General features: G+C 35.9%; 1 protein-coding gene across 7 annotated transcripts in view; it reads left to right on the top strand.

Moving 5' to 3' along the window:
• The window catches only part of SENP7 (SUMO specific peptidase 7), a 155601-nt gene that overhangs the window by 66629 nt on the left and 68952 nt on the right, over positions 1–20020 (top strand). For 4 of the 7 annotated variants that reach the window (XM_023260098.2, XM_023260096.2, XM_023260097.2 and 1 more), the window contains 2 exons: positions 7190–7387; positions 15460–15654. The exons of 1 other annotated variant lie outside the window; for it this stretch is intronic. In XM_023260098.2, coding sequence (XP_023115866.2) covers positions 7190–7387; positions 15460–15654 — 393 coding nt within the window. The remainder of the gene's footprint in view (positions 1–7189; positions 7388–15459; positions 15655–20020) is intronic. 2 more of the 7 variants (XM_023260100.2, XM_023260099.2) reach the window with 2 other exon arrangements.

Raw genomic sequence — 20020 nt, 5'->3', positions numbered from 1 at the left:
GTTCTCTGTTTAGCTGTTCTCTATTCTTTATTTTTACTGTGAAATGTAATACACCTGCCAAAAAGGTGAATAAAAGGTAAACAACTTAATAAGTTATTTATTATAATTTAAAAATCTTTTATAAGTCAAATATACTTAAGTTTAACCACCATTCAGGGACAAAAGAGAAAACTACCCCAGAAGTTCTCTTGTGCCTGTGCAGTTACAATTCCTTTCCTCTCCTTTATTTTTTAATTTTTTTATTTATTTAAAGTTTATTTATTTATTTTGAAGGGGGAGCAGGGGCAGAGAGAGAGAAGGATAGAGAGAATCCCAAGCAGGTTCCGCACTGTCAGGGTGGAGCCCCCTGCCAAGCTCCAACCCACCGGGGCATTATGACCTGAGCCAGAATCAAGAGTCAGACACTCAACCGACTGAGCCAGGCATCCCTGACAGGTTCCTTTTAAAAGAGAGGAAAGGAGGGGCACCTGGGTACCTCAATTGGTTAAGCGTCCAACTCTTGATTTCAGCTTAGGTTATGGTTCCAGGGACATGGGATCCAACCCTGCATCAGACTCTGTGCTGAGTGTGGAGCCTGCTTAAGATTCTCTCTCTCCCTCTGCCACCTTTCCTGAGCTCACTCGCACATGCTCTCTCTCTCTTAAAAGAAAAAAGAAAAAAGAAGAACCTGTCTCCTGACTTCTTTTTTCCTTCCTCCCTCCCTCCCTCCCTCCCTTCCTCCCTTCCTTCCTTTTGTATAGTATTTCTACCTAAGTGTGGTTTCCAAAATACAAAGTTTAGGTCTTGTGTGGTTTGAATGTTGTTCCTTACCCTTAAGTTTCTATTCTAGTATCTATAGAAATCTTACAGCATTTGAATGTAGAAATTAAACATTTTTCACCTAAAAAAAATTTTTTTTTACATTTATTTATTTTTGAGAGACAGAGAGAGACGGAGGGGCAGAGAGAGAGAGAGGGAGACACAGAATCTGAAGCAGGCTGCAGGCTCTGAGCCATCAGCACAGAGCCCGACGCGGGGCTTGAACTCATGAACCTTGAGATCATGACCTGAACCGAAGTCAGATGCTCAACTGACTGAACCACCCAGGCGCCCCATAAATATTTTTTACTTTAATATTATGGGGAAAAAAGATTGCTGACTTGTGCTTTAGCATGTGACTAGTCAGCCAAATTACAGTAAAGCCAAATATATAAATGTGAAATTTTTCCCAAAGAATCCAAATTGTCTTTTTCAGTTAGAGTCACAGTTTTAGAACAATCAGTAAAATCGGCAATGGTTTGCTATTTTCCAACACAAATTTTTAATTGGTCTGGGTGAACAGAAAAATGGCTTTTTCCAGCATTGGATATTTTCATATTTAAAATTATTACAATTACCATTGGGATAATAATTTTTCAAATAATTTATCAAATTACTAATTTTCAGTTTTTTTCCTATTACACCAAAAGTATACCTTATATATCCTTAAGATTTTCTAAGTATTTTTATTATTTGGAATTTTAGACTGTACATTTGTAAAATCTTTTACATGAAATAGTCTAATTTCCTAAATGTAAAAAACATATTTATGAGTCAACTGGTAGCTTTTGGCTAGGTAAACCTGAATTATTTACTATTCTTTTTTATTTTTATTTTTTTCAACGTTTATTTATTTTTGGGACAGAGAGAGACAGAGCATGAACGGGGGAGGGGCAGAGAGAGAGGGAGACACAGAATCGGAAACAGGCTCCAGGCTCCGAGCCATCAGCCCAGAGCCTGACGCGGGGCTCGAACTCACGGACCGCGAGATCTTGACCTGGCTGAAGTCGGACGCTTAACCGACTGCGCCACCCAGGCACCCCTTTATTTTTATTTTTTTTTAGAGAGAGGGTACAAGTGAGCAAAGGGCAGAGAGAGGGAGAATCCCAGCAGGGTCACACACACACAACAGAGAGAGAGAGAGAGAGAGAGAGAGAGAGAGAGAGAGAGAGGGGCAGGCAGAGAGAGTCACCCAAAGCAGGGCTTGTGTTTTATTTTTTTATTTTTTATTATTTTTTACACAAAGTGGGGCTTGTGCTCACCCTAAGCAGGACTCCACCTGACCCAAAGCAGGCCTCGTGCTCACCCAAAGTGAGGATCCAGCTCACCGGAAGAGGGGCTTGAGCTCATCCAAAGTGGGGCTGGAGCTCACCCTGTGTAGCACTGGAACTCATCAACCATGAGATCATGACCTGAGCCGAAGTCAGATGCTTAACCATCTGAGCCACCCAGGCTCTGTTGACCATTCTTTAAAAAAATTAATTAGTTGATCTTTCTTTTCATATGAATAGTACTTGCTTTGTATAGAAAACAGAAATAAAGACAAGTGGAAAAAAGAAAACACAGAGGTAGTAAACCACCCTTAAAATTTAAAGTAGAAGATTTTAAGAGACTAATAAGTAACATTTCATTAAGTGGATTTATCCTGGCTTACTTAACTATTCTGTAGTTTCTGGGTAGAAACAGGCTACTTTTAGTTTGCTGCTTTTATAAATGATACCATCATGAATATCTTTGTGCATAAAACTTCTCCCTGTATTTCATACATTTCTTGGTTTAGGATTCCAAACATGGGATTATATTGTCAAGAGCATAACAAACATTCATATATATTCTTCTTCTAGATTCACCAGTTGTTATGCCTTCTTTCAGTCTCTGTATACGTGTATGTAAGTGTGTATCAGATATGCACATGTAGATAGGAATATAATACACATTTTTCCCAGAACCATTTGAAAGTAAATTGCAGACATCATGGAGTTTCACCTCTAAATACTTCAACCTGCATTTTCGAAGAACAAGGGAGATTCTTTTATCCCATGCTGTAATATTTTATGAAGAAAATTAACAGTAGTCTCATTTTATCAACGAATAAGAAGTCTAGAATCAATCAGAATTCCTAAATGTCTCCAAAATGTTTTTTATTTTATTACTTTTTACAATTTAGTGGAGCACCTGGGTGGCTCAGTTGGTTAAATGTCGGACTTTGGCTCAGGTCATGAACTCAGGGTTCGTGAGTTTGAGCCCTGTGTTGGGCTGTGTGCTAATAGCTTGAAGCCTGGAGCCTGCTTAGGATTCTGTGTCTCCCTCTCTCTCTGTCCCTCCCTCACTCGCACTCTGTCTCTCTCTCTTGAAAATAAATAAACATTAAAAAAATTTTAAATTTAGGATCAAATTGAAGTTTATGCATCATGTATTTTGGTTATTAAGTCTCAGTAGGCTCTTAATCTTACAATAACCCTGTCTGTGCCTTTTATTAAAAATCATGTCATTACTTTTTTGGAGAGTTTAGGCCAGTTGTCTTGTATAATGTCATGTGTTCTAGATTTTTATAATTTGTCTCGGTTTGTTCTCATGGATTAGGTTCACATTACGTTTTTGTCAAGAATACTTAATAGCTGATGTCATTTGCTTACTGCATCATATCAGAGGATACATAGTGTCTACTTGTCCCTGTGTTGGTGGTTCTACATCTGATCATTTGGTTAAGATTGCTCTATTATGAAGGTGCCTTTCTCTTCTGTAGTTAATAATCGCCTGTGAACTTAATTATCTTGTTCCATTGGGCTGACGCTAAGGCTGAGCATTGCTGGAAAAAAAAATCACAAAACAGCGTCTATTTGTGGCATTATAAATTCATGACTATTAATCTCACTGGATTTCTGTACTGCAAGATAATCCTACTGTGTTCCTCTAGTCAGCTTGTGTTCCCCCTCTCCACAATGATGATTTAAGATCTTTCTCTTCTCAAGCCTTTGTTCCTTTATCTTTTGTATCATTTTGAAAAGGGGATCTTGATTTCTTCTACTTCCCAGAAGAAGGAAAGGGGTGCCTCTTCTTCCATCATAAACTAGCACAATGGAGCAGTTAAGAGTGCTGGCAATAGAGTTGAGAGTGAATGGTTTTGGATCCCACTTTCACTACTCACTCATTTCAGTTTGGGTTTAAATCATTCTACCTTGGTCTTAATTACAGAAGAATTACCATTGTACCTCATAGAGTAGTTTGTGAGGTTTAAATAAGGTAAATCATTGTAAAATCATTAGCATAGTGCCTGGTATATAGTACATGTGCAATAGATATTAGCTCTTATTATACCATTTCTTAAAAAATTTACTGTGTGAATTATACTGTCTTCTGTATCTTCAACCTCTCCTATTCTGTTCACCTCTCCCTTAGGCACTTAAACTTAACACAGATTTTTCCATTTACTCATCCCATTGTATTCTGGTTTCTGCTCCCACCATTCCACTAAACTGCCCCCGATAAAGTCGCTGTTCCATCTCTAAATTCATTTTTATTACCCTTACCCTTAGTGCTTCCATTTCATTCTTCATAAGAGATCAATAGTGCAGCTGTGAGCTTATCATTCTCTTGTAAAAACTAGTGGGTTTCAATTGTTTTTGACATAAAATCTCAAATCATTAATATAGTTCATTGGTCCTGCCTAACTACCCATACTGATCTTGTACACATGTCCTCTTCAGGCTAAGCACTTGAGCCCGCTAAGTCCTTTGATTTTCTTCAACAAGCTTTACTCACACCAGAGCATTTGCATTTTGTCCCCACTTTTGGACCACTCTTTATTTTCCACCTGTTTCTTTGGATAGTGTCTGGTTTCACCTCAAAAGTCATATTCTCAATAAAACCTTCCCCGATCTAGTTCAGAAGAAGTGCAGCATCTGTACTTTAAGCATACGATAAGCATCGTATCACTTATTACAATTATAATTAAATAATGAATTGGGTAATTCTCTGGAATGTGAGCCCCATGAAGGCAGGCACTATAACCATCATGTTCATTGATGTATCTCCAGATTCTGCTAGTACAGTTGTTTTGCTAGGAGGTATTTGATAAGTACTTGTTGAGTGAAGAATGAATTACTGTTATTTAGCCATAGAACTGTCACTTATCTCTGTATTATTTATTTGAAGTTTCTGTGTATTTTATGGAGGTTCCCCTGAAGACTTGTACCGCCTTTTTCCAGATGGTCTGAAAGGATAGCCTTAAGTGGCTGCTGCATACAAGTGATATCTTTGAAATTGATTTTATCTTAATTTCTTAAAAAAATGTTTATTTTTGAGAGAGAGAGTGTGAGTGGGGGAGGGGCAGAAAGAGAGGGGGACAGAAGCTCTGAATCAGGCTCTGGGCTGACAGCAGTGAGCCAGATATGGGCTCGAACTCATGAACCGTTAAGATCATGACCTGAGCTGAAGTTGGACACTTAACTGACTGAGCCACCCAGGTGCCCCTCTTTAATTTTTTTAATTTAATGTATTTTTAACTTTATTTTTTTATATGTTTATTTTTGAGAGAGAGGGGAGAGAGAGTGCATATGTGTGGGAGAGGCAGAGAGAGAGAGAGAGAGAGAGAGAGAGAGAGAGAGAGAGAGAGAGGAACAGAGGATCTGAAGTGGGCTCTATGCTGACAGCAGAGAGCCTAGTATGGGTTTGAACTCATTAACTGTGAGATCATGACCTGAGCTGAAGTTGGCCCCTTAACCGACTGAGCCACCCAGGTGCCCCTTTAATTTTTTTTTAAAGTAAGCTCTGGCTCAGTGTGGGGCTTAAACTTAAAACGACCCCCCCCCCCCAAATCAGGAGTCGCATGCTTTACCAACTAAGCCAGCCAGGCACCCAAGATCAGTTTTATCTTTAAAATATTTGAACACTTTGCTTTGTGTTTCCTAATATTCTTTTTTTAAAAAATATTTTATTTTTAAGTAATCTCTATACCCAATGTGGGGCTCAAACTCATAACCACTCGATCAAGAGTTGCATGTTCCACCTACTGAGCCAGCCAGATGCCCCTGTTTCTTAAGTCTTAGACTTGTTTATTTATTTAAAAGTTTATAAATTTATTTTGAGAGAAAGAGAGCACATGCATGCACATGCAAGCTGGGAGTGCAGAGGGAGAGAGCGAATCCCAAGTAGGCTCTGCACTGTCAGTGTGGAGCAGGACATAGGGCTTAGACTCACAGACTGTGAGATAATGACCTGAGGCTAAACTGAGTTGAATGCTTATCAACTGAGCTACCCAGGCACCGTCTTACTTTTGTTAAAACAATCCCTTGGGGTGCCTGGGTGGCTCGGTCAGTTAGGCTTCGGGCTTCGGCTCAGGTCATGAGCTCACATTTGTGGATTTAAACCCCCCTGTCAGGCTCTGTGCTGACAGCTCAGAGCCTGGAGCTTGCTTCGGATTCTGTGTCTCTCTCTTTGTCTCTCCCCTTCCCCGCTTGTGCTCTGTCTCTCTCTCTCTCTCTCTCTCTCTCTCTCTCTCTCTCTCTCTCCCTCTCTCTCCCCCCTTCTGTCTCTCAAAAATAAAATAAGCATAAAAAAAAAAATCCCTAAAACTGGTTACAGGACAGCTTTATAGATAAAATAGGACACTCTTCTGATCAAACATTTCCAATTCTTTAAGACATTTCTCATTTGATACTGTCTCAAGTCCACTTGGTAGCCTATCCAGACTACTGCAAGAACTATTCTCTGGTTCCAGAACTGAACATAGCTCTTCAAGTATTACCAGCAAAAGATTTATTGAATGAGTAACGACCAAAATGTAATGAGACAAAAAGCTGGAGCTGCTTGCATTTATCAGCTTTACTTATTAAAAGGGTATAGGTACAGTAAAAATAAATGTTTTAAATCGACCTATTTGTAGAAACGAGGTAAAATTAAGTCTATATCTTAAGACTATGAAGACTTAAGACTATGTAGCTTTAGTAAGGCTGTAGATGATACACGTTTCACCTGTAGTTTTAATAATGCTTTCCAAATTAACAAATGCTAAAACAAAATACATTTACATTGCAGAAAGTGGTTGCCTTTGTGATGAGATATGCAGATGTGTACAATTGTTTTACTAAAAGTGTAAATAGGTGCAGATGGGTTACCAGGAATCTCAACAGCTATACGTGTGTGTGGCCATAGTTATAGTATACTAGACAGAATTCTGAAGAAAATTCCAATATAAGTGAAATAGGCTTTATTTTTAATATATATTTGAGAATGGTTAAGCAAATATTTTAACTTATTTACTGCTCTAGTTAATTGCTTCAAGAACTGAAATTAAGAATTCCTGGAGGTTTTCTTTTGGTATAGTTTGTGATTAATCATGTATTATACACTGTTTAGTACTTTATGTGTTAATTATTTATGTGTGTAACAGGCAACTCAAAGTTGTGTTGACGAATGTCCTATGGACGGATTTAGGACGAAAATTCAGAAAGATCCTACCTAGAAACGATGCTAATTTGTGTGATGCCAACAAGGTGCAATCAGACTCATTGCCTTCGACATCTGTTGACAGCCTAGAGACATGTCAAAAATTAGAACCTCTTCACCAAAGCCTTAATTTATCTAAAAGGTATGTTGTTCAGTATTGATTTTGTTCAACTTACCACATTTGAAGTAGTAAAACTCCAATAATCTTAAAAATGTTAAGATTGTTGGAAATGATTTTTAAGAAAATCTGCATATACAGGTGTGCCCCACTCTAAAGCAAATCATAAAGCTGACAGTCTCAATTTACAAAGTTAATGGTATTTTTGCATTTCATTAAGTTGACATAGAATTATTTTTAAAACCAATTATCATTATATTTAACTTATAATTTGATTCACATACACATATTTTTATAGATTCATTTATGATATAAAATGAAGATACTTATATATATAGGTAGGTAAGGGCCTAGATTAAATAACTTACGAAAGATATGTTAAAGATGGAGAAAATAAAGGTATATATATTTATCTATTTATGCCTTGATAGAGTTGACAGAATTAATAGTTCATTTTTTATTTTCTGCATCTTTAACATATCTATTAAATAGTGTTTAATATAGTCCTTACCACTTTTGACTTTGAGTTTTCTTGTATTTTACATGCATTTTTAAATAAGTGAGGTGATATTAAAATAATACCCCTAGATTTTTAATAGTAAATATGCAGTTTAATTTTATAAATAAGACCAGTTTTGTTATATATTTTTTAAAGGAATTGTGTATGGAATTTGGGGCTAAATACTGGGAATTAGCTCTGGGAATTTGTTATCTGTGACATAATATTTTTAATGTGTTTCTACTTACAGTTTTAACCCTTAATGTTTTGATGGAAATACTTAGCTTTTAATTAGAAAAATTTGTCATTAGCTAGGTAGTGCTTTGGTTATATGGTCTGTAATATATAAGTGCTTTAAGCCAAGTCCAGAAAAAAACTGATAAATTTTTAAAAAATGCTTTATTTATTTTTGGGAGAGAGAGAGATAGAGATAGAGAGCGTGAGCTAGGGAGGGGCAGAGAGAGACGGAGACATAGAATCCTAAGCAGGCTCCAGGCTCTGAGCTGTCAGCACAGAGCCCAAAATGAGACTTGAACTCGTGAACCACGAGATCATGAGCTGGGCTGAAGTTGAATGCTCAACTGACTGGGCCACCTAGGCTCTCCAAAACTGATAACTTTCAGCACAATTATTTAAAAAATAAAAGTAGAACTCTGTCAAGACATCTGGATATAGTATTACATGTTAATTTTGAAGGAGGATACCTCTTTTAAAAAAGGCAAAAACAAAGTTAAGTAGAAGAATTTCCTTATGTGTTCATGAAATTAAAATTTAGTATGAAGTTAAAAGTCTCAATAAGATTCTAATTTGGTTTTTATAGTATGTGTCTGGTTTTTTTCCTTTCTGTCATTACCAGCTAATGGAGACTTTTTCTCTCATCTCCAGGGGTCCTAAATTGAACTGTTCCAAAGTGAATGCATTATCTTTCTTCTCAGACTTATTCCTATTTCTGTATCCCCTCCCTGTCTGAATATATGACGACTCTTTCTTTCTCACCCTTTATATTCAGTCTTTTTTCATGTGTAGTTATTTTTGCCTCCTAAATCAGTTTTGAAATGATCTCTTCTCCACTTTTATTGCCACTGCCTCGGTTCAAGCCCTGATAACTTTGTGCCTTTATTACTATTAGTATTGGGCTTCCCATGTATGGCCTTTTCTTCTTAATAATTTCCCTATATTGTTGTTGAGTTAATCGTTCTGAAAGGCAGATGTTACTTTTAGCTCTCTAGTTTAACATCTTTCTGTGGCTCCACATAACGTTCAGGATAAAGTTCAAACCCCTCACTTTAGCATACAGGGTCCTTAATGGTCTCACCTTTGCCTGTCTCTAGCTTTGTGCCTGTCTACACATTCATAACTGAGCTTTAGTCTGTAAGAAACTGGTGGTAGCTCAGTAAATGTATAGTGCTGTTGTATACCTCCGAGCGCATTCTGTTTGCTCTCTTATCTTGGAAACTGTTCTCCTTTCCCATTTACTGATATTTTTTAGTCTTTAACATTGAACTCATATGCCATCTTTTTGGGACAGCTTCCTTGATTCCACCCTCCTCATTTGCATTTAATCTCATTTTTTGCTTTGTTAAGCAGCCTGTTTATATATCATAACACTTACCACATTATATTATGAGTTTTAGTTTTTCTGCCTCCCTGACAGTAAGCTTCACAAGGGAAGCTTACAGGGACTACATTTTATTATTTTTTACTCTGATACTAATACCTAGCACATTGCTGGGTGCTTACTAAATGCTCAGTTTTTGCTGAATTCAAAGAAGGTTGCTTCTCAGCAGAGTTACATCTCCAGTCTCTTTGATTAAAATGTATTTTCATCCATTAGAACCATTTATTTGCTCTGTAATTTTGGTGACAACCAGGAAAAGGGATATTACAAGCTTCAAATAAGAATACTGGAGAATAAGAATACTGGAGAATAAGAATACTGGAGAACTGAACAGTTTAGGGTATCGGTTTGGACAGTGTTTTCTTTCAGAGACTTACTTGCTATCTGGAATGATCTGGAATATCTGGCTTGTTCTTTCTTCAGGCTTAGCTTAACTTTTGTTTTTTGTTTTACTTTCATTTTACTTAGCTAGGACTTTATTATTTCAGAAAGATGAAAGGGAGAAAAATTTATTTTTGGTTTTCAATTTTATCTTAAAGTGTAACTGTTGAGGGGCCCCTGGGTTGTTCAGTCAGTTGAGTGTCTGACTGTTGATTTTGGTTTAGGTCATGATCCCAGGGTCTTGGGATCGAGCCCTGTGTCAGGCTCTGAGTTGAGTGTGAAGCCTACTTAAGATTCTGTCTGTCTCCCACTGCCCCTGTCCCCACTGTACACTATTTAAAAAAAAAAAAAAAAAAAAAAAGATCGACTATTGAGTCAACCAAAATTACTCATTCAGTCCCCAAAATGACATTTTTTAGAAATTTTATTTGCATTTTAGATTTTTTTAAATGTTTATTTATTTTTGAGAGAGAGAGGGAGAAAGAAAGAGAGCAGGGGAGGGGGCAGAGAGAGGGAGACACAGAATCTGAGGCAGGCTCCAGGCTCTGAGTTGTCAGCACAGAGCCTGATGTGGGGCTCAAACTCATGAACCTTGAGATCATGACCTGAGCTGAAGTTGAATGCTCAACCGACTGAGCCACCCAGGTGCCCCTTATTTGTATTTTGTTGGGTTTTATATCAGGACAATTTAGAATTTTAATTTCTGAACAATATTGAGAAGAAAAACAAAACATAATCCAAATCTGTCTTCTTAAATAGTGAGGAAAAGGGTGAAGAGTTTTAGAAATATGAAACTAGCAGTATGTGGAATGCACAAATTTCTTTTAAATAAGTAAACAATATTTTAGTGTAGGTTTTTATTTCCATATGTGACTCACATCTATTTTCCTGAGAGATAACTTTGAGGCATTGATAAACCTTGATCATTAGGCAGGAAAGAGCCTTGTGGGACACATAACACAAGGCTTTTGAGAAGATAAACCATCTTTCTCTTCTTTTCATCAGTTGGCACCAGAGATTATTAGAGAAATATGGAGACAGTGTACTACCCATATTCCATTAAGAAAAGTTAGGTCCTAGTTCTTGGAATATCCCTAATTACATTTATTCATTTGTCTCTTAAATTTACATATATTTGAAGTTTTAAAAAAAATACACAATTTAGATGTTGTGATGGTAAGACTTTTGGGACACTATAGTATTATTTCTGTCACCTTTCAGCCAGTGTAATTTTAGTTGAGTGATAATTTATTCATTTAAAATTAGCTTAGTAAAAGAAAGGAGCAAACTTAGAAAATCTGTGAATAACAGTTACTCAGCAATTAAAATTATTTTCACTATATAGCTTAAGAAACTGATTTAGAAAGTACATTTTCTTAAAAGTTTATTTTGTGTGAGAGAGAGTGAGAGAGAGAGCATGAGAGTGGGTGAGGGGCAGAAAGAAAGGGAGAGAAAGAATCCTTTGCTGACAGCACTGAGCCCCATTCAGGGCTCGATCTCAGGGACCATGAAATCATGACCTGACCTGAACCAAGAGTCAGACGCTTAACCAACTGAGCCATGCAGGTGCCCCATAAATGGCATTTTATTTTACTTACTGTTATTGTTTACATACTAAGGAAAAATTGGATAGACTGTAAAATGACAGTTTTTTTTTTTTAGCACTTTCTTCCATATTGAGTTAGTATGAAGGATGAAATGTATACCTTTATATATTTCTTGTGAAAATTTAGAATATTTTGAAATTCCGGCTAGCCATGGAATTTCCATGACAGTGCTAACTTATTTAATTGTACACCAAAAGGTAGCTTAGGTATTATGAACTTAATCACCACTACCTGGATTTGTACTCTGGAAGGCTCTTACAGAGAGCTCTTTTTCTTCAAGGTAACCAAATTACATGAGTTGCAAATGGTTGTTGAAAGATGTTTGGGCTGTGGCTATGTGTTGTGAAGAGCTGAGTGTACTAAGGGCATTGCTAAGTGTTTAGTTATGTACTTTTCTAATAAGATGTTTTCATCAGGATTACAGAGTATGATGAATTAGGACAATTAAGCACCATTTGCTCTTTTCTTTTTTAAGTTTATTTATTTATTTTGGGGGGTGGGGGAGAACCAGCAGGGGAAGGGCACAGAGAAAGAGGGGGACAGAGGATCTGAAGTGGCCTCTGACCTGACAGCAGAGAACCCGATATGGGGCTTGAACTCAAGAACCATGAGATCATGACCTGAACCGAAGTTAGATGCTTAACCGACTAAGCTACCCAGGAGCCCAGGACAATTATGCATCATTTGAAAGGATACTTTATAACTTTGAGGAAGACTTCAGTAATAGGAAAATTAAAGTGATTTTCTTCTCACTGTGTACCTACTACGTGCCAGGACTTATACCAACTGCTTTACATCTAATTTATTTCATTTAGTCTTAACAACTTTGTAAGGTAGGTTTTCTCCTAATTTTAGAGATGAAAAGATCAATGCTAAGGGGAATAAATTATAGTAAATAGCTTGCCTAAATTATATTATTAGGTGCCAAAGTCAAAACCTGACCCCTATTTTTTTTCTGACTCTAGAGTCTTGTTCTTAACCCCTGTACCAGTGCTTTTCACTCCTCTGAAATTTAATTTATTCGTAAGTAAAGTAGGAATTGGACTTTATCACTTATTATCTGTGAGATCTAAATTATTGACCTTTAAATATTCTACTTATTCTTTAATTTTTTTTCTTGTGGTATTTTGTTCACGTTATAATAGAGTACTGTCTCACGGAAAGATCTACCACGGTAGAGATGCTGAGGGTAGTGGCTGGAACCTTCTGAGGACTTCAAGGGCTCTCTAGGGCTCTTGTGCTTTAGAGTTGCGGGTTCTACTGCAGCTTGGTATATCATCTTTTCAACCAGTTTTGGGGTCAATTTTGATATTTTTATCTTCTAGGAAAAACTTGGCAGCTATTTGTTTAACCATTTAACTTTTTCTCTTCTAGGAAAGACTCTCAGATGTTTGTTTCGGCTATTTGTTAACATATTTGTCTAACTTAAAAGGTCTCATTTATCCTCCAGGGTTCTTTTTTCATATCTCCTTTGCTTTTTTCTTTCTTTAAATAAACCATACAAGAATAGGATGATGATCATTTATTACTCAGAAGAGAATTCTAATCTTTAAAAATTTTCCCTTTGCTTGCTGATATTTGTATTTTTTGTTGTTGTTGATTATTCTCTTCAGCACTTTGTACAAAAGTAATCTTTTATGGACTGCATCGCTCCTATTTGGAGGGACCGCTTTTTTAAGGGACTCAACATTCTAAAACATACTTAAACATAATATAGTCAGGCGTTTAAACAGAGATACTACATGATAGTTGACATTTCTTTGATGTGTCTCCTTATGTGCCACAAATTTTCTCTTTGCTTAAATACTACAGTTTTTGGATTATTTTATTATGAGCCACATTTTAGAATTCAGTAATTATAGGGGACCATAAAAATAGTATATTATCAATTCTTAAAATGATTTATCAAGTTAGTATACCAGATTCTCTCATCTCTTAAAAGTAAATCAAACTTATTTACATTAAGGTATTGATCTGGAAAATAATAGTTCTAACCTGAAATAGTTCTAGCCTCTGCTAGCATTCCTATATTTTCCCTAAAATATTGAGAAACACAAGATGAGTTTTTTTTTTATTGAATTATAGTTGAAGTTTTTTAGTGACTGAAGTTTTTTATTTCATAGCAATTTCTAGTGTGAGGTCAGATAAAAGAAATCTTGAGACTCCTTAGTGGTCCTATATTACTTACATTCCTGCTTCAGATCCAAGATATTAAGGAGGTTCTGTCAGGCATCAGATACACAAAGCTCACAATGGCAACTAGGATCCTTGGAGATTTAAATCATATGAGAATGTAGAAAAATAGATCTGCCTTCTCCTGATAATTGGTGGTTATGCTAGATAGCTAACTTCTTTCCCACTTTTTCTTTACTCAAACTCTGAGTTTAGGGGATCGTATTTACTACCTGCCTTTGCTTTTACATCATACATACTACTTTTTTTTTTTAATGTTTATTTATTTTTGGGGGGAAGAGAGAGAGAGAGACAGAGCATGAGCGGGGGAGGGGCAGAGAAAGGGAGACTCAGATTCCGAAGCAGGCTCCAGGCTCTGAGCTGTCAATAGAGAGCCTGATGTGGGGCTTGAACTCGTGAACCACGAGATCATGACTTGAGCCAAAGTCAAATAAATGCTCAACCGACTGAGCCACCTAGGTGCCCCTATGTCATACATACTACTTAATTATTGCAATATTTTTTTGTGGAGGTTCTGCTGGAAAATGCATATTTTTAAGAATTTCCTGCGGTATCTATAGAAAAGCTCAGTTATCTGGATCCTCTGCCAACTTAGTATTAAGGATACCTGTAATGGAATGAAATAAGGAAACCAAAAGATAATAGGCCCAGGTTCTTCTACTAGGAAGAGTTATACCTTCAGCCATTTAATTTTTCTGAGATTTGAATTCTTCATATTTAAAATAAAGGTAAGACTAAATTATTTTAAAGTTTTCAAGATCTGAAATTCCATGCTGTCTAGAACATAGTGAAAAGAACATAATGCCTGTGTAGTGAAAATGAGTACCTCTAGGTACTACAGCAAATATAACAAAGTACAGGGAAGCTCACATGTTTCACTTAAATAGAAGCACTCAGGCCCTTTCTAAGTGTTTTTTGTTGTTTCTCACAAAGGGTCAATAAAGTGTTGCAGGTGACATATTGATAAAGTCAGGGGGACATCTGATGAAGAGGAGATAGGAAAACTTAAAAAATTCAGTAACAAGAACTAAAAACCAATGCAGTAATTTGGTTTGGGTTGTCAGGGCCAAATAATTGCCTAAGGGCGTCATTATAGTGTGGCAAGGTATATAAGGTGTTTGTAAAAACAGTTGGCTAACCAAGACAAGATTATATTATCCTCTTCCGTTTAAGGAGATAGCAGGCTTTTATGTAGTACATTTTGATGTGAACACCAATTTTAAAAAGTGTGGAGCTTTAAAAATACACTTTAATTATCTAGACATTTGATTTGTTGGCTCCTTCCTTGGCGCTGTTATATAAAGCATATATATTATAATCAGTATATGTGCTGTTTTACTTATGGAATCTATCATTACCACAGATGCAATCTGAATGATGTCTTTCCTGTTGGATTTAGCATTTCTCATTTGCCAATTACAAGTATGTAATTATTTATCAAGAACCTTTCTGTTGAATGAGAAGAATAAAGATTTCTTGAATTGGTTTAAAGTACTCTGTGTTTTTAGTAACTATTGGGGAAAAAGCATTTTTTGAGAAAAAGTGATTAAAGTTTTAAGCACCCCAATAGCATCCATTAGTTTAGTTAAAGCCGTTACTGTGGCAGGCTAATCGCCAATTTATAAGACACTAGTACTTCTAAAAATAAAAAAAAGAATGTGTTCATACAGAATTTTGAGTGTTTATGGGTTGATTTCTAGAGTGGTATAGATGAAAATGTTTGAAAATTCAACTTCCTAGAATACATTTTTCACTGCAAACCTCAGTACAGTACAGTGTTTGTTATTTTGTGTGACAGGATACCCAGAGTTATATTGACGAATGTCCTGGGAACGGAGTTAGGAAGAAAATACATAAAGACCTCATCTGTAACTGAGGCCAGTTTGGGTGATACAGACAACTTGCAATCAGAGCAGCTTTCTTCATCATCTGATGGCAGCCTAGAGTCTTGTCAAAATCTAAATCCTCACAAGAGCTCCTTTTTATCTGAAAGGTATGTTTAGTGATAACTTTACTCAAAATAAATAATATATTTACTCTAATGAGCCTCTCTATTCTTCCTCCCATAGATGCATTATTCCTAAAAGTGAGGCAGATGTGCTCTGTTGGCTAGTGTGACTTTTCTCCCCTGGTGGCTCGAGATGGCTGTTGGAACCAACAGTCTGTGGCTAATAATCAGTTTCAGAAAGTACACTGTACTTGTGTTTTGGGAAAATAGATGTAGACTTTAATGAAAATTTAGTTACCTATTTCAGTATTTCAATTTATGTGATATAATTAAGATTTGTTCCTCTGACATTTTTCTGTTCCTCTTCCTCCTCTTTCCTATTTATCCATCTGGCCATCTATTGGTCTGTTCATTCAACCATGTCTCCATCTTGACATAGTCACTGTTTTTATATCCAGATTCTAGAACTAGACCTGGCATTTAGTCCTCAGTAAATATTTGCTGAATGAATTGCTGCATGTGTTCCTCAAAAAAATGGTTTGAGATTCCATTAACAAACATGGCCTGCTGAGCCAGTGAGAGAAATGGAAATCTGAAGTTGCTTTTGTTTTAACCTATAGGAGATGCTTCTGTGGGGACTGTAAATAAAAGAAATTGTGGGATAAAGCTAAGGGATGTCAGTTAATGAATACTACTAAATCTCTTAACTTTCTTTTACCATGAACTTCTCTTTTTAATTTCTTGCCTTGTTGCTAGTACAATAAAGTAGTTTTGATCTCAGTGAAAAATTATTGATCCAATCTTGTTTTTTGTTTTGTTTTGTTTTGTTTTTTTAATTTTCCCTGAATCATCCAAAGGTAACTTCTAGTTTGTATTTCTCTTGTAAGCCTAATTACATTAAAGAGTATTTATAGCTGACTTTTTAAAGATTTTTAATAAATTTTTTACATTTCTAACGCACTTTATTTTTATAAACTCTGTTTATTTCTTATGAATTTATAAATTTTACAAATTTTTCTCCTTTTGGAGAATATTTTATGTTTCACATCAGTTCTACTTAGTGAATTATTAATGGCAATTTTAACTTTATACTTTATTTGGTCTTTTTCTGAATTTAGCAGAAGAACTGAGTTTCAGTGTCATTATCCAATTAATAATGTATTTAATGTATAAATTAAGGTATAATTAGAGATGTTAGAAATGCACTTATCAGTTTGTAATATAGTTATTTTGTTTCTGCCTCCTCTACTAGTCCATGAGTTCCTTAAGGAGAAGCATTATGTCTTAATTACATTTATGCCCAGTGCTTAGCTAAAATACATACTTTAATTTTGTGCACTTGGATTAATGTTCATGTCATTTAATCTCGAGCTTTGGTTTCCTGAGTTGGAAGAAGAGAAATGACCTTCGACCTTATACATCACATAGTTATTTATTATCTTTTTAATAAATATCACGTCAGAATTCTTTGTGCACATAAAACATCATGCATTTAAAAATTTTGTTATTGATGATACTTTCTATAGAAAAAGTCACTTATTATGTACTGTCCCTGTGGAATTCAAAAGACATCAGTGCACATTCATACTGTTAAAAAAATAGCACTATTATGAGGATTCAATGGAACCATCAAATTATAATCTGTACTGTACAGGTTTTATACCAATTTGGGGCTAAGATTTAATAATAATAAGTCTCAAATTTCTAGTTGTTCCTAAAATCTATTCAGTGAGAATTCTAGCTCTCTTCAAGTCCTTCCTAAATATTTATGAAATTTCCAGGTGGTATTTTATGTGGGCTCTGAAAATTCATTTTCTTGGTGGTTATTTGCTTTGTTTGTTGCATTTAGAATAGGCATAGACTTTGGAGCCAGACATCAGTATTGCAAACATGCTGATTTACCTTGGGCAAGTTACTTTGATCTTTAAAACACAGATAGTAACACACATCTTAGAAGATTATTGTGATTTAAGGAGATAACTATGTGATGTTCTTAATATAATGCTTGAAATTTAATAGGTGTTAGTCATTATTTTTGTTTCTCTCTTATTGATACTTTTATCAAAAGTACCATTAAAGGCTGGTGCTATATGTTGATGCTACTGAAGTCTTCTATGGTGAGGATGCTAGTGTCTGATCCTGAGATCACTGTTACTCCATTACCATTACCAGTACTGCCAAGGCAATTGTCACAGCCATACTAAGTATTACCATTTGGTTTAAGGAGGAGTACTGTACTCCTTAAACCAGGCTTTAGTTCTCTTTTCCCTTAAGATGAGTTCACTTTGAGGAGAATCCAGAGTGCCCTATGGAAATAAATTGCACGTGTGGCCATACCATCACTTGAGTTAGATGTGCCCCATTAGCACTCACTATAGCATGGACAGGATAGGCTCAAGGATAGGACTCTTGTTGTAACCAGCCTCTTTCCAGCCTGCCTATTTCAATCAATTATTGAAATATAAATTATGTAGATCTTTTTAGGAGACACATGTTCTGACATTATTGTAGTTGTTGTTATTGCAGAGAATGTGGTAAACATGTCAGCTCTTTGTTACAAAGATAGAATGTCGAATAACAACTAAAAATTGGTGGGTGGGAGAATGGAGGCTATGACTGAAAACTGAGGAAGTTTTCTTTGAAAACCTAGCACTTATGCCCCTTATGATATTTGTGGAAAAGTGTTTTATAAAGGCTAAAAGTCTATTTATATATTTTTGAGAGAGAGAGAGAGAGAGAGAGAGAGAGAGAGAGAGAGAGAGAGGGAGGGAGGGAGGGAGGGAGGGAGGGAGGAAGGAGGGGGACAGAGAGGGAGACAGGATCCAAAGCAGGCTCTGTGCTATGGCAGAGAACCTGATGCAGGGCTTGAACTCACAAACTGCCAGATCATGGCCTGAGCCTAATTTGGCTGCTTAACTGACTGAGCCACCCAGGTGCCCCAAGGCTAAGAGTCTTATTTTAGCCTTAGCCTGTCTTTAGTGTTCAGAACTGTTATTGTTGACTATAATAATAACTTAAATGGACTTATGCAGGAAAAAGAAATTGTGTTTTATGCCCAAAATAAAGGAATAGTAAAAAAACATCACGAATGAATAGGAAATTTGAATTAAAATGATCTCTTTGAAGTAGCATATTTGTTTTTTCTAGTTGGCAATTAATTATTTTAAAATAATTATTAAACTTTATATTATCCTTTAAAAACTTTTAACTAAAATTTGTTAAGTATTTGTGATATTATACTGTGATAAATGAAATTCATCTCAGTCTGTTTGCTTAATTTCTTTCTCTGTGCCTCAGTTTACCTCATCTGTAAATCACAATAATACGTAGGTATGCTGGAGAATAAAGAATTAGCTTTTCTCTTTTAATTTGATAACTTGGCAATAAATATATTGAGATATATCTACTTTTACAAATATGTGTTTCCTTATGAGTGGACATTTAGGGTATTTTTCATTTTTTGTCTGTATAGCATTGGTACAGTAAGTTTGTGTATTTTTATAAATTCTTATAGTGCCATTCATTTAACCAGAATTAAGTGTTATCTTTGAAAATTTTTTTCAGGGGCGCCTGGGTGGCTCAGTCGGTTAAGCGTCCGACTTCAGCTCAGGTCATGATCTCACGGTCCGTGAGTTCGAGCCCCGCGTCGGGCTCTGTGCTGACAGCTCAGAGCCTGGAGCCTGTTTCAGATTCTGTTTCTCCCTCTCTCTCTGCCCCTCCCCTGTTCATGCTCTGTCTCTGTCCCAAAAATAAATAAACGTTAAAAAGAAAATTTTTTTCAGACTCTATTGATAAAAATAAATATAACTTTACATAAAATTGTTTTCATTTCAGCCATTTTTTATTTTTAGTGAAGATGGATTTTGTATTTTTTATATAAGTTTTCTCTGTAGTCTTTGTATGTATTCAGGTGTTCTGCTTCTTACTGACTTGTAAGAACTCTTAATAAAGGTATTAACTCTTTGTTACCAGTGTGTTGGAAAAAATTTTTCAAGTTTCCTGTTTGTTAATTTTACTTTGTTTATAGTATCTTCCGTAGTATAATTTTTTTAAATTTTATTTTATAAAAAATATGTTAGGGCTTGACCCCTGTGTTTTGGTTTATCCTTGGAAAGACCTCTTCAACCCCAAGTACAGAAATAGGTTAGTCAACCAGTGTCTTAATTTGTGATGATGTAGATGAGGTGACAGATCCAGAACAACAGTCTGGGGATCACTTTCCTAATTGAAGTTCTAATTCCTTTTTTTTTTTTTTGCCTCTCTGTAGTCTGGTATAAATGTCTTTGGATGGTTGGGTGGCTTTCACCTTTTTGCTGTTGTGAATAACACTGTTATGAACACTGGTATGCAGGCATCTCTATCCCTACTTATAAGTTCGTTTGCACATCTACCCAGAAGTGGGATTTCTGGA

This window comes from Felis catus, chromosome C2, assembly GCF_018350175.1.
Source record: "Felis catus isolate Fca126 chromosome C2, F.catus_Fca126_mat1.0, whole genome shotgun sequence".
NCBI classification, from domain to species: Eukaryota; Metazoa; Chordata; class Mammalia; order Carnivora; family Felidae; genus Felis; species Felis catus.
The sequence above is the reverse complement of the archived record's forward strand: the minus strand, read 5'-3'. Positions and strand labels throughout refer to the sequence as shown.